Source organism: Neoarius graeffei, chromosome 9 (assembly GCF_027579695.1).
Source record: "Neoarius graeffei isolate fNeoGra1 chromosome 9, fNeoGra1.pri, whole genome shotgun sequence".
Classification (NCBI taxonomy): Eukaryota; Metazoa; Chordata; class Actinopteri; order Siluriformes; family Ariidae; genus Neoarius; species Neoarius graeffei.
This window is the reverse complement of record NC_083577.1, coordinates 80,730,226-80,744,544: the sequence shown is the minus strand read 5'-3', so window position 1 is coordinate 80,744,544 and position 14,319 is coordinate 80,730,226. Positions and strand designations below refer to the sequence as shown.

The 14,319-nt window shown below is 42.5% G+C and overlaps 1 protein-coding gene across 3 annotated transcripts in view; it reads left to right on the top strand.

Moving 5' to 3' along the window:
* The window catches only part of spegb (striated muscle enriched protein kinase b), a 243,516-nt gene that overhangs the window by 138,728 nt on the left and 90,469 nt on the right, over window positions 1–14,319 (top strand). For all 3 annotated transcript variants that reach the window (XM_060930357.1, XM_060930359.1, XM_060930358.1), the window contains 4 exons: window positions 1,371–1,482; window positions 4,802–6,390; window positions 7,401–7,544; window positions 8,548–8,730. In XM_060930357.1, the coding sequence (XP_060786340.1) occupies window positions 1,371–1,482; window positions 4,802–6,390; window positions 7,401–7,544; window positions 8,548–8,730 (2,028 nt within the window). The remainder of the gene's footprint in view (window positions 1–1,370; window positions 1,483–4,801; window positions 6,391–7,400; window positions 7,545–8,547; window positions 8,731–14,319) is intronic.

The following is a 14,319-nucleotide window of genomic DNA, read 5'->3' as shown; positions in this document are numbered from 1 at the left end:
TGATCCATTTTTAAACAACATGCCACAATTTTAAAATATAAAATGTTAAAATATACCCCCCTCAACACCACCATCATGTATATTGGACAGTAGGCTAATGGGCCAAAAGAACCTGTTATTTCACAGTTTGTGACCCTGCCAACAATCAGCCAGATCAGAGGCAAGAGTATGGGCAAAATTGATGTGTTTTTTCTTTTTTCTTTTAAAATCTGGAAATATCGTAACCGACCAGCCTCCCCTGTTTGAAAGACTACCAGCCGCCACTGGTCAGTGCCCTTGGCAAAGCTAACTTCTGTGATGGAGCATTAACACACAAAAGTACACTGAGATTTTGGAGCAACATATGCTGCCTTCAAGGCGCCATCTTTTCCGGGGAGATTTCAACAAGACGATGCAAAACCACATTCTGCACACATTACAAAGGCGTGGCTGTGGAAGAAGAAGGTGTGTTCCATTTGTCCCCAATAAAGAAAGAGTGGAGAATTTCGAAACAAAAAATATGACAACAAGCATAATGACCCCATACTATTACACACCTTCAGACCTGTTTGCAGGAAGAACGGGACAAAATAAGACCTGAAACACTTCATCACTTGGTGTCTTCAGTCCTTAAACGCCTTTTAAGTGTTTGTGAAAAGGAACAGCAACATTATGACGTGGTAACGGCTTTACTATCCCAACGTTTTTGAAATGTGTTGCAAATGTGTTTATTTTGGAAAAAAAAAATCAATAAAATTCATGAGGTCATACATCAAATAATGTGCTGTTGTATTGTTTTGAGTGCAATACAAGTCACAGATTATTGACAAATCATTGTTTTTAGTTTTAATTTCAAGTTCAACATGGATGTGCTCTCACCATTGCCATAGCCAAAAAAAATGGTATTCTCTTATCAGCTTCTATTTTTTTTCTTTATTTGTGTTGAAGTTAATAAGACGAAAAAAGAAGCTTGCCTTGATGATGAGAAACAAACAGAAAATGGAGGGAAAAAACATCATGAACACTTGTCCACATTTGACTGTTACAGAATAAAAAATAAACATCTCCGGACAGAAAGTTTCACCATATACAGTAAACGATTACAGATTTTTTTTTTTTTTTAATGTAGAAAATTCACGGTACAAGTCTCTGTGTAAGTTGTTACCAGAGAAACTATATTATATTACAATGAACACAATATAAACCTTGCAGCTGGAACTACTGTCCAATCAGAATCCAACCTTCAGCTGCGCTGTGACACAAAACAAAGCATTGCATTCCATGTTTTCTGCTTCCAGGATGAGTCCGAGCTATGGTGTATACCTGCATAATGTCAGTTTGGTTTTCTTAAAGCACGTGCGCCTACCTGTCCCGTTTTATTATTTCTGCAGGTGAGCGGATGATGGACGTTGCGTCAGGTGCGAGTGGTCATGGTGAGAACACGGTGGTGGAGAGAGAGATGCAGTCCCTGGGATCAAGAGCAGCGGGGCCACAGGCCGCCAGGCAAGGCACCGGCCGGGAGCCGACGGCCACCCACATCAGGCACCTAGGGGTCGAGCCGCTGATCCGGGCGTCCCGCGCCAATCTGTCCCGGCCAGTGTGGGGGTCCGAGGAAAGTGTGTCTTTAGCTAGCGATTACTATGGTAGCACGTTCAGCCTCTATCGAGGAAGGACTTTTTCTATTCCCCTGTAATACAAAGCATTCCCAAGCGCAAATGATTAAACTATTCATAACTCCAGCAGCCCACAATAAACAGCAAATAATAAAACAACAACCCTGCAAAACATCCATAAACAGCCCACTTTCTCAGTCCGAGTGCCACAGGAGGCCTTCGCTGTGACATGGAGTCCTGTACGTGTGCTGAGGAGGGGAAGTGACTCAGACCAGACCCCAGGGTGTGACCCGTTAATTTCTTTCCCGGCTCTGTCTATAGGGGGGAAAGAGAAAGAGAGAGAGAGAGAGAGAACATTTGGATGAGGTTCAGATCAGCCTACTGCGAGAGAACGAGAGAGCAGCATGAGCTGCCAAATCTATTACAATTAGATGTGACTCATTCACAGGTGGAGGCTCAGTAAACTGAAACAATGACAATGTAGGAATAAGCAGATATTGTAGCCATGCAAGCCAAGTGTGCTGAGGCTGTTTTGCTTTTCAGCCGCAAATCTCACCCTTATGTAATCCTGAAAGTGTTGCTCAGAAAGTGCCAAAGCAGAGCTTTTGAGCATAAAGCATTCTTCATGCTTGTGCTTGACCAGGTTGCAACAAGCACTTGGTATATGAGAGAGAGAGAGAGGGAGGGGGGTTCTGATCCTGTCCTCCCTCCTCAGCACCATCCCCACAGCCATGTTAGAGCCAGGGCCAACAATCCATGCAACAGCACCTAGGACTCCAAATGTTCCTGCTAAACTCCAAATAAATTTAAACATCATGCCCTATTTAATGGCAAAAAAAAAAACAATATTTTCAGTAAAGATGTAAATTTCATCACAGTACATTAACAGTCAGTGCTTTGGCAATACTGTCTAGTAAGACTTGAGCAATTTATCTCCAGTCTCATGCTCGCTCATCTTTTAGTTTCTGTTATATACACACACACACATCCCATTTTTTCCCGTTTCATCTCTCCGTTTGTTTCATGGAGCATGTCGGCTGTTCAAGAAAGTGAATCGATGATGTCAAGCCGGTCATTTTGCTGTCTACTGTCTAAATCGTAGTTGACCTTGGCAGATACAGAGAAATCATTGTTCATTATCCAGATACAGACCTGGCCTTTAAGCCTACCAGCCAATAATCCTGTGTCAGAGCTGTGTTGTGTAATGTGCCAGCCGACATTTCGATAAAGAAGTCGCGTGCCCTTTTCTTGTTGGCCAGCACATGTCTTATCTCACCACGCTGCAGCCAAATGTTCAAGCAAAATATTATAAGGACCCTTAAAAAAGAAAGAATATGGTGTATTTGACATTACGTTTTCAAATCAGGTCAAATTTGTGAAATGTCTGGGATAGAGTTTTTAGCTTTTCCATTTTCATCACATTAGACTGTAGCTCTAATACAGGGAAAAAAAAATATATATATAGCTGCTTTTGGGGAAAAAAAAGAACATTTGATTAAATTAATTACCACCTCCCTTGCCCACGATTACTGCCTTTTCTGTGCCTCATCGAGATTTATTTTCTTTGAGTTCATACTTTCCTTTGACCCCCATTTTCTATGTGCATTTTCTATTTTGCCTATTTTCTATCGATATAAAAATATTTATTTTTATTTTTACCTCCACAGCAATAGATGCAAAATAAAATGACCTTGTGGCTGTTGCTGTTATTTGCATCGTATTGTTTGTGTGAGGTGCCATCGGCCCTTTTAGGTTCTCTGATTTCTCTGCATGCTTTTATTGAAGAATTGCTTTAGCATGACTCCTTGCATGCACGTTATGCCAAACGTATTTTATATATATATAAATATAAACATATTTACATATACTGTAATTAAAAGTATTGATGCAAATGGACAGATAGAGAGATATATGGATCCCACGACTTGTAGAGCAATTGCATAATTATTTTTGATTTTTGATATTAGACAATGAAGCACAAAAGAATAGAGGCATCATCAATCATAGTCATCATAACCCTGTAAATTTGATATCTGAAATAAAGTTTTAAATGAGGAAACAAATCTTGGTAATTTGCCTATTTCATTTTTCTAGTAATTGAAAATCGTGTCATTGGCCTGTAGTATCAAATTTACTGAAAAAAAGAAAAAAACCCAGGCTGAGTGGCTTGGATGCCTTTACTAATTGCTGAATTTTTCATATTACACTAACACAACTCACTATTAAAGAGCATCTGAGTGTTATTTTTCCAAATTTTTGCACGGTCATGTTCCTTTGCATGGTTTTGACACTGCTTGGGTGATGTTCATGCAGTCCTTTACACTGGATATCTCATACAGAAGTAAGTCTAAACATCTGCAGGCTGGGAAGGAAGCCTGAATTGGAAAAAAACAAAAAAACACTAAGCCTGTTTTCGCACATTCAGGTAACTGCAGGTTGACATGTGTGGAGCCTTAAGGGGCAGTTTCTTCACGATGGATAGTTTCCAGCCCAGAGATAATTCATATAGCCTCCTAACTGTAGTCTTCTGAATAATAAGAGTAATAATAACGATGATAATTTGCAACTTTTCCTTCTCAGCTATGGCAGTGATATGTGACCTACAGATGTGTATATCCAGTCATACATGGTGGTCTAGTCCAGTGTTTTTGGAAGGAATTGGCTAGTAGGCTCCATTGAATTTGACTTGACAAAACCTACCTAGTTAGGTGTATTGTAAATTGATTGAATTGATTTAATTTGATTCTACTGTGATGAAAGAGAACTCACTTTTTTGGGCAGAGTGAGACTTGGTCTTGACTGTCACCCCAAGACCAATGTAAAAGGCATTCCTATTCCTTTATGTTTATCCTTGTTTTTTTTTTTGTTTTTTTTTAGCTTCCATTCACAAGTTTTACCCAAACTTTATACAGAAACAAATGAGAGTAGATCTGATTATTAGGTATTTGTTGTAGATAGCCTTTTTTGTTGTTGTTGTTTCTTTACCCTACTTATAATTGGGATGTTAATCCCAAATATTTCCATTCAAGACAAACACACTTTTGAGAGACACTGAAATGTACAAGCCTCTGCAAATTTCCCCTCACGTACATTATATTCCCAAGACAAAATGCCTCTCTGGCCCCCTGTCCTCTTCCAAATAGCTGGGCTCCTCCCCCTTATTAACCCAATAGTCTAACAGAACATTTCCGTTAATCGCCTTCTTTCAGGAGCCAATCCGAGGAAGTTTTGAGGGACTCTCCCCCACAAGTTCTCCCTCCCCCTTCCCCTAAAATAATCCGTTCATCCACCTCTCCCATGCTTGGCCGATCTGGCTCAGGCCCCCCCACGCCCCTGACCCCACGCAAGAAAGCCGTTGTGCCAAGTGAATACCAGGACACGGTACCAGGAGAGTTCGAGGAGAAGATTAAGCAACCCAAGTCTTCAGCCATGTCCCAGAGCAGTGCGCAGGACTCTCGACCCCAGACCCCTGTCAGTGACTACTCCCGGAAGGAATTGACCCCCCGTCCCTCTCCTAAACTAACACGGCCGAGTTCGAAGATCTTTGAAAAGGTGAGAATTTTTGAAGAGCGCAGAAAAAGCATCGACAATCCTGAGGGGTCAATATCTGGACGCTCTTGGGCTGGGTTTAACAGAGCTCCTTCCATAGACTCTGATGATGGAGGGAGTCGTCTAGGGATCTCAAGGGAAAGTTCCAAGGAGGACCTCCATGAAGCTTTGAAAGTAGATGCAGAGCAGAGAAGATCTATGTTCAGGCAGAGAGCTGCTTCTCTGGAGGACAGACCTCGTTACTCTCAGAAAGTGCAAGACATTGAGCAGAAGTTCACAGAGGAGCTCCAGCGAATCAAGAAGCTTGTGGGGAAACCACATATGAAGAAGTCCTTCTCCACTGAACAGCTCTCCACTTTTCACAGGGGCAGGCAGCCCATGAGAAAACTGGAGCCCATCCCACCTCAGGTGCTTCAAAAGCTACAGGACCGGGAGCGTGCTCAGCAGGAGCAAGAGAAGAGAATGAAAGAGCAAGCCAAAGACAAATCACAACAGGTGCAAACACGACAGGTTCAGCAACAGGAATCATTGTTAAAGGACCAGGTTGTGCGAGAGAGGTCACCTATGAGAACTAAAACAATAAACCAAACAGGAGAAGAGCCTTTACCTCCAGAAGGTATGTCACCATCTGAGTTACCTGGACAAAGGTCTCCAAGACTAATGCATGGCCCGAGTCCAGTTGCTGAGAACTCTCGACGATCTCCAATTGTGGAAATCACCTCTGTGACTGATGAAGGTCCACATTCACCTCGCAAAACAAGAGCAGAGTCACCATCCAGAAATGCCCTGGAGATGACATTACGCAAGGTGGAACCGAGACCTACAAGCCCACTCATAAAGAGGGTAGGTCACGTCCAGGAAGTCACACCAGTCCACATAGAGGATGAAACTGTACAGAGAAAAACACCTATAGAGATCACTCTGAGAAAACTGGACAGAAGACCTGAAAGTCCTCTTGTGCAGGGTGAAATCAGTGCAGTACAAGAGTGTCCTGTCCAGGCACCATCTTTTAAACCTCCAAGGGTTTCACTCGCCTCCTCTAAAGAAGAGAAAATGGAGATGGATATGACTCCTCTAGCACCATCGCTAAAGATCACGATCCCACAGATTATTGTTGAAGAAGAGCCGATGGAGACGGAAACTTCTGCACACAGTGATCAAACAAACAAAAGTGCCACTTCCAAAGAGGAAAAACCTCAGAGAGTGAGAGGGAGGGGACGTAAACAAAGACCCATGTCTCCTGAAATAGGTGGGTGTGCTGTATTTATTCATGAATGATTTCTATTTAACAAAATAATGTATGTGCGATAGTCTGTAATTCAATATATCAAATTTCTAAATGGGATATTCTCAACAAGTTGTAACTTTCAGTGAGATACTGAATTTCTGCCTTGACAAGATTTTGTTTTCCAGTCACAGTTCTCTACTGTAAAGCAATATGTATTAAGATCCTCACCAATCCTGGAAATTGGTCAATGTATTATTTTATGGTATTAGATCAACCAGGAACAGTCTGTGGATATGGATTATCCATCCATTATCTGTAATCATTTATCCTGTGCAGGGTCATGGGCAAGCTGGAGCCTATCCCAGCTGACGATGGGTGAGAAGCAGGGTACACCCTGGACAAGTTGCCAGGTCATCGCAGGGCTGACACATAGAGACAAACAATCATTCACACCTACGGTCAATTTAGAGCCACCAATTATCCTAACCTGCATGTCTTTGGACTGTGGGGGAAAACCGGAGCACCCGGAGGAAACCCATGCAGACATGGGGAGAACATGCAAACTCCACACAGAAAGGCCCTCATTGGCCACTGGGCTCGAACCCAGAATCTTCTTGCTGTGAGGTGACAGTGCTAACCACTACACCACCGTGCCACCCCAAATATGGATCAGAATTTGTGTATTACAAGCTCTGTCCAAAAAGCAATCTTAAAAGATGTGTGGGATTGGATACACCTACCCCTGTTACTAGTGACTGTAATAAGCTGTAGGCTAGCATACTTAAAGTGCAGTTAGCAGTGACTACTGGGATGTTGTGGTTAGGGTAATGGTGGCTCAGTGGTTAGGGCTCTGGACTACTGATTGGAAGATTGTAAATTTGAATGTGACTACCGCTAAACTGCCAGTATTGGCCATTCAACAAAGGCCCTTGATTAAGTCACTTTGGATAAAATTGTTTGCCAATGCATAAATATAAATGCAAATGTATTTCTGTTGCAGTAACATGCCCATCCTCATGGTGTCTTTGCAGAATCTTCTGATGACTCCTATGTGTCAGCAGAAGAAGACCCTCTAGAGGCCCCGCTATTTGAGTTTCCTCTTCGTGACACAGTAGCATCCTCTGGTGCTGAGGTTTTGCTGAAGTGCATCATCGCTGGCAATCCTCTCCCTGAAGGCAAGTTCTTCCTGTTAACCTTTTGGAGAGCACCAAAAAAGCTTAAATGCCTGGCATGACTGCGGGCTATTTAATTCCACATGTGGACATTTAGGTATTGTGTTGCAAACACTGAATGTTATACAATCATAGGTCATTGGCAAAAAAATATACACACCAATCAGCAATAACATTATGACCACTGAGAAGTGAAGTGAAAAACATTGATTATCTCATTGCAGTGGCACCTGTCAAGGGGTGGGCTATATTAATGAGCAAGAGAACAGTCAGTTCTTGATGTTGATGTGTTGGAAGCAGGAAAAATGGGCAAGATCTGAGTGACTTTGCCACGGGGTAAATTGTAATTGTGAGATGACTGGGTCTGAGCATCTCCAAAATGGCACATCTTATGGGGTGTTCCCAGTATGCAGTGGTTAGTACCTACCAAAAGTGGTCCAAGGAAGGACAACCGGTGAACCAGCGGCAGGGTCATGGGTGTCAAAAGCTCTTGATTCGCTTGGGGCACAAAGGCTACCCCTATGGTCCAATCTCACAGAAGATCTCCTGTAGCACAAATTGCTGAAAAAGTTAATGCTGGATAAACCAGAAAGGTGTTCACCAGTTGTCCTTCCTTGTACCACTTTTGGTAGGTACTAACCACTGCATACCAAAAACACCCCAGAAGATGTGCCATTTTGGAGATACTCAGTCCTAGTCATTTAGCCATCACAATTTGGCCCTTGTCAAAGTCCCTCAGATCCTGATGCTTGCCCATTTTTCCTGCTTCCAACACATCAACTTCAAGAACTGACTGTTCTCTTGTTGCCTAATATATCCCACCCCTTGACAGGTGCTACTGCAATGAGATAATCAATGTTATCCACTTCACTTTTCAGTGGTAATCAATGTAAATTGTAGCAAAGAAAGGTATCATTGATATTGATATATACTGTCTTATCCTCACTAAAACTGTACCGGTCACTGAATGCAAATCGGATTACACGTATGACTTTTTGATATCTAGTGACATGGATGCGAAACAATGTGGAAATAAAGAACAGTCCCACACACGTGGTGAAAGTGGAGGGAGAGAGGCACTCTCTTCTCATCAAATGGACAAAGCCAAGTGACGCTGGCACATACACTGTAACCGCCACAAATGAGGTGGGCAAGGCTTCCTGCAGCGCCGCCCTCTTTATCAAACCAGGTGAGTGCTTAATTTTAGGCAGCTTGCCAGGCCTGTCAAGAATAATGTGTCATTCATTGAAGTTGTTTTCTGATGTCAAGGCAGAGACATCATCCATCCATCCATCCATCCATCCGTTATCTGTAGCCGCTTATCCTGTTCTACAGGGTCGCAGGCAAGCTGGAGCCTATCCCAGCTGACTGTGGGCAAGAGGTGGGGTACACCCTGGACAAGTCGCCAGGTTATCGCAGGGCTGACACATAGAGACACACAACCATTCACACTTGGTCAATTTAGAGTCACCAATTAGCCTAACCTGCATGTCTTTGGACTGTGGGGGAAACCGGAATACCTGGAGGAAACCCACGCAGACACAACCCTGGGCTCGAACCCAGGACCTTCTTGCTGTGAGGCGGCAGTGCTAACTACTACGCCACCGTGCCGCCCCAGAGACATTATAATAAACTAAATTCTTCATTCCGCCGTGACTTGTCCAGAACATAACATGATTGCAAGCCCTTTTCCTGACACTAGCCTGGAGTCAGAAATCACATGACTAATATATTTAGAAAGTCTGACACTGATGTGTATTGAGCGCCCCGTAGAGAAGCATATCATCTTTAATCCTCCTTTCAAGGTTCTTGAGCAGCTGTCTTTGAAAATGCATTTTAAAAGATGTTTTGCTTTTTTTTCGTTCTACTTTCTTGCTCTTTCTTGTAAATAGAAAAGACTATTTGAAAGGCAGAGAAAGGTGTCATACCATTACATCATTGATCCTCAGAGTTCAGTACTTTCTATATTCCCAGTTGAGGGGGAGGCATTTTGGAAGGTGATGTGGGAAATTTTAGCACCTCTGGTTATTTCAGTGGGATTAAAGGACGAAGCAGTGAGTCATTTCACCAACCTACATTCCTACAGGTCTGGGTTATCCGCTCAGCGCTGATGATAAACTCATCCCTGGAGGGAGTTGGTTACTAATTTAGATTGAATGCGTTCCTGTTTATCTTCCTACTGACACTTTCCATTTTAAGTAAGCCCTTTGCTTTCTTTCTCGAGCCTTATATCTGTGTCTCTCTTGCATCCCCTCTTTCTCTCCCCTCACTCTCTAACCTTAGCTCCATAGCAATAGTCACCATAGCAACCATAGCAAATAGCACACTGTTGTTTGAAGATTGCACAGCCACGCCCGGTGTAATTTCGTTAACTAAACATTTGCTTTATTACTGTTTGTGTTCTCTTCATTTGCTGTTTTGTTGGGGTGGATCTCATAGAAACACACACAAGCAGCTGTTCAAACTGGAAACACACCGAATGATGCTGGACTCATTTAGCCTGGATGTTCAAAAGCTTCGTCTGATGCAAACAAGCAGCCGTGGTACTTTGCAGTAGCTCTCGTTACAAAGCATCATCTCAATGCCATCTGCACTCAATCCTCATTAATTAACTGCAGCAAAGTGTTCCGTTTGAATTCATTATATAGCTGTTAAAATGCATGTTGCAGTGTGTATGATAAAAGGTAGCACTTAAAGGTAACGCAATTCACAAATAAAACAGAATGAGGATGGAAATGGGCTTTTAATGGAATAAAATGACAAAGTGTCAGGAAATGCGTCCACAATCACCTGCGTAGTGACTCTGGTCGGGTGGAGTGAAAATACAATTCATCCATCTGCCTATTAAAGTTCAACATTCATTCTCTGTCATGGTCATTTGTATATCAATCCGATTTTGAATAATAATTGCAGGAATATTGACATAAAACCAGATCTGAAGGTCTTATTTGAATTTTACTTTATTTTTTTTATATTGTCTGAATAACCTGATGATTATTTTGTAATAAGGGTTATATTTTCTTATGAGCAAATTTGACACCTGAGGCATTTTTGGGTTGGTGTCTGGGGTGGCATGGTGGTGTAGTGGTTAGCGCTGTCGCCTCACAGCAAGAAGGTCCTGGGTTCGAGCCCCGTGGCCGGCGAGGGCCTTTCTGTGCGGAGTTTGCATGTTCTCCCCGTGTCCGCGTGGGTTTCCTCCGGGTGCTCCGGTTTCCCCCACAGTCCAAAGACATGCAGGTTAGGTTAACTGGTGACTCCAAATTGACCGTAGGTGTGAATGTGAGTGTGAATGGTTGTCTGTGTCTATGTGTCAGCCCTGTGATGACCTGGCGACTTGTCCAGGGTGTACCCCGCCTTTCGCCCGTAGTCAGCTGGGATAGGCTCCAGCTTGCCTGCGACCCTGTAGGACAGGATAAGCGGTTACAGATAATGGATGATTGGTATCTGGTTATTTAGCACAAAAGTCTTTTAGCAAAGATCCAAAGTCTTTTAGAACAAGTTCTAAAGTCTCTCAGCATAACTCTATGTTCTTCAGCGCAACTCCTGGAATATGGTCACAATAATTGAAAAAAAAAACCCTCATCTTGATATAGGAAGGGGTTTATTATGATCGCTGAGGGACTGGAAGCCGGAATTTCTGCTGCTGTTCGTGTTAAGGATCAGTTGTTGATCACTGAAACGTGGACTGAAAATCCGATTCTTTGGTCTCATCTCATCTCATCATCTGTAGCCGCTTTATCCTGTTCTACAGGGTCGCAGGCAAGCTGGAGCCTATCCCAGCTGACTACGGGCGAAAGGCGGGGTACACCCTGGACAAGTCGCCAGGTCATCACAGGGCTGACACATAGACACAGACAACCATTCACACTCACATTCACACCTACGCTCAATTTAGAGTCACCAGTTAACCTAACCTGCATGTCTTTGGACTGTGTGAGAAACCGGAGCACCCGGAGGAAACCCACGCGGACACGGGGAGAACATGCAAACTCCGCACAGAAAGGCCCTCGCCGGCCACGCGGCTCGAGCCCGGACCTTCTTGCTGTGAGGCGACAGCGCTAACCACTACACCACCGTACTGCCCGATTCTTTGGTGTCTTTGGATATTTCTAGTTAAGCCATAACAAACCTTGAATTGTGGAACCTTCATAGATAACTTCAGTCACTTCTGATCATATCACAAATTCAACTGACTGTCAATAATTATGCGTTTGCTGAATTAATTAACCGGAGGATTATATCTTTTGTCCTGCTTGAAAACATGTGTTTTACCGACGAAGAAATAACCAACAGTTGCGATATGTAAACAAACGAAAGAAACTTCCACTTACGTATCCAAGAACAAATGCCAATTAAATAAAAGTGTAATATCAACATTCAGGAATGACAAAACAACCAAATATTAATATATCAATTGTTTATAATACGGCAGTCATGAAGCAAGAAGAGATGACGCTAAGATGTAAGGGTTGTTTGATCAAGACAAGTCTCGAAGCTGTGGCTAGTTTACACGGAAATTCACTTTGTTGCAGCGTGTTTATATTTGATTTCAGTATTTCTTTTTTTTGTTCAGTGCTACCGACCGCTAAAACAACCGCTATTTAACACTAAATTATCAAATCAATAAACCACAAACGTTTATTTGTAGATTGTGCAAATAAATAAACACAGTGCACAGATTAGACAATTCGCACAAGTCGATCAGATCAAGAACAGCTTGCACTTTATTATTATTTGAATAATAATGAAGTCTATTGTGTTTTTGCGCCATTCTTGAACCCTGTCATTGAAATAACAATGAGATTGATGGCAAAAATTTTCACTTCTCTAATCCTATTGTTTTCTTTTAATTGAGCGCTAGGTGAACAGAAATGGATGTGTATATACTATGGTATCCACCGTCGTGTGGAAATTAAGTATTCATAAGAAAGATTAAGTGTTCTTGGATCTTGTGCTAAAAGACTTTCGAACTTGCGCTAAAAGACTTTGGATTTGTGCTAAATAACCGTAAACCGAACGATCCACCGCGTAGTGTTCCTGTAAGTATCTGTATGGCCCAAATTTAGTCGGACAAAACATCTTCCTTTGGCAATTTTTAAAACAATAGGATCAATTTAGTGAAATGGCATCAAGCTGCCTCTGCTAGGACTGAACCGCATACTGTAATGTATAAATAGGATGGTTGCTATGAGAGACATGGTGTGGCTGTCTCTTCTACTGAAATAGTCCTTAATGGGAGCCAGGAGGAACTCTGCGTGTACAGTGTGTTTGTGTACGCATGGCTGCTTGGAAGGACCTCTGTAAGTGATTCTAAAAATGAAGACAGAGATAAAAAGAGATAATTGGTGTAAATGGTGACGGGATTGAACCACAGCACGGCATTTGTCCGGCCACCAGAGGCACAGGTAAATGTCAGAATGTTCTCCAACTCAACGTCGTATTAAAGTAATGTACGATAATAGAAATTTGTCTATCAGTTGTCTGGTATTGGATTGGTTTTTGCTTGTATGGGGTTATTTTTCCCCCGGAATTTTTGTCATTCTACATTTTTTTTTTTTACACTATTTTAAAAGATGTTATTCGAGTAGTAAGTGTTTACCTGCTTTACCAGTGTTCTAGTCCAGCACCGATAATCACATACTCATCTCATCTCATTATCTCTAGCCGCTTTATCCTGTTCTACAGGGTCGCAGGCAAGCTGGAGCCTATCCCAGCGGACTACGGGCGAAAGGCGGGGTACACCCTGGACAAGTCACCAGGTCATCACAGGGCTGACACATAGACACAGACAACCATTCACACTCACATTCACACCTACGGTCAATTTAGAGTCACCAGTTAACCTAACCTGCATGTCTTTGGACTGTGGGGGAAACCGGAGCACCCAGAGGAAACCCACGCGGACACGGGGAGAACATGCAAACTCCGCACAGAAAGGCCCTCGCCGGCCACGGGGCTCGAACCCGGACCTTCTTGCTGTGAGGCGAAAGCGCTAACCACTACACCACCGTGCCGCCCTATAATCACATACTGGTTGCTGTAATATATACTGTGCGCAAGGTGGTAAGCAGAACCCTGTTTGTGCTGACTGTTTATTCCCACTGCAAGTTCACAGGATTTGCTCTAAACCCAACAGCACGGGCTTTCCGACAGTCAAACCACTTTGCACACTTTTAGCACTGGTTTTCCACTTAAAATTAACGACGTCTCTTAATATTCTCATGAACATGAGTATTTATTTGATAGAGTGTAGGCCAAAGATAATGAGGAAGCAAAGGTTTTTAAATATTTTACAACAAAGTCAATTTTCCACCAACAACGTCACAAAACCTTTACTGACATGAAGCTTTGCCAGGTTTTTTTTTTTTTTAATATTCTGGTTTATTTCCGGCACTTGGCATTTTATGTCTAGCAATTTCTTCCATTAATATGATTTTCTTGCATAAACATTGATTACATTATGAATAAACCACTAATTTAAGACATGATTTTGTATTCAGGAACACCTGAATCTGAAAATCATGTGTAAGTTTGGCCCGTTCTATAATCACGGGTACATTTCAAGCGTTCGCTCAAGCGTCAGTCGTCGTCAGCTCTGTTAGCGTCAAACTGGGCGATCCACGAACGGGCCTGACGATAACAGGGTTGACGTTTTCCACCATTGTCGTGTCTTAACTCCACGTGCTTACCTCAAACTAGCTGCCACACGGCATGTATGAAAACAAAAACAGAATTTTATGGATTTTAATCATGGTAAGTTTTTAAAAATAAATGATGA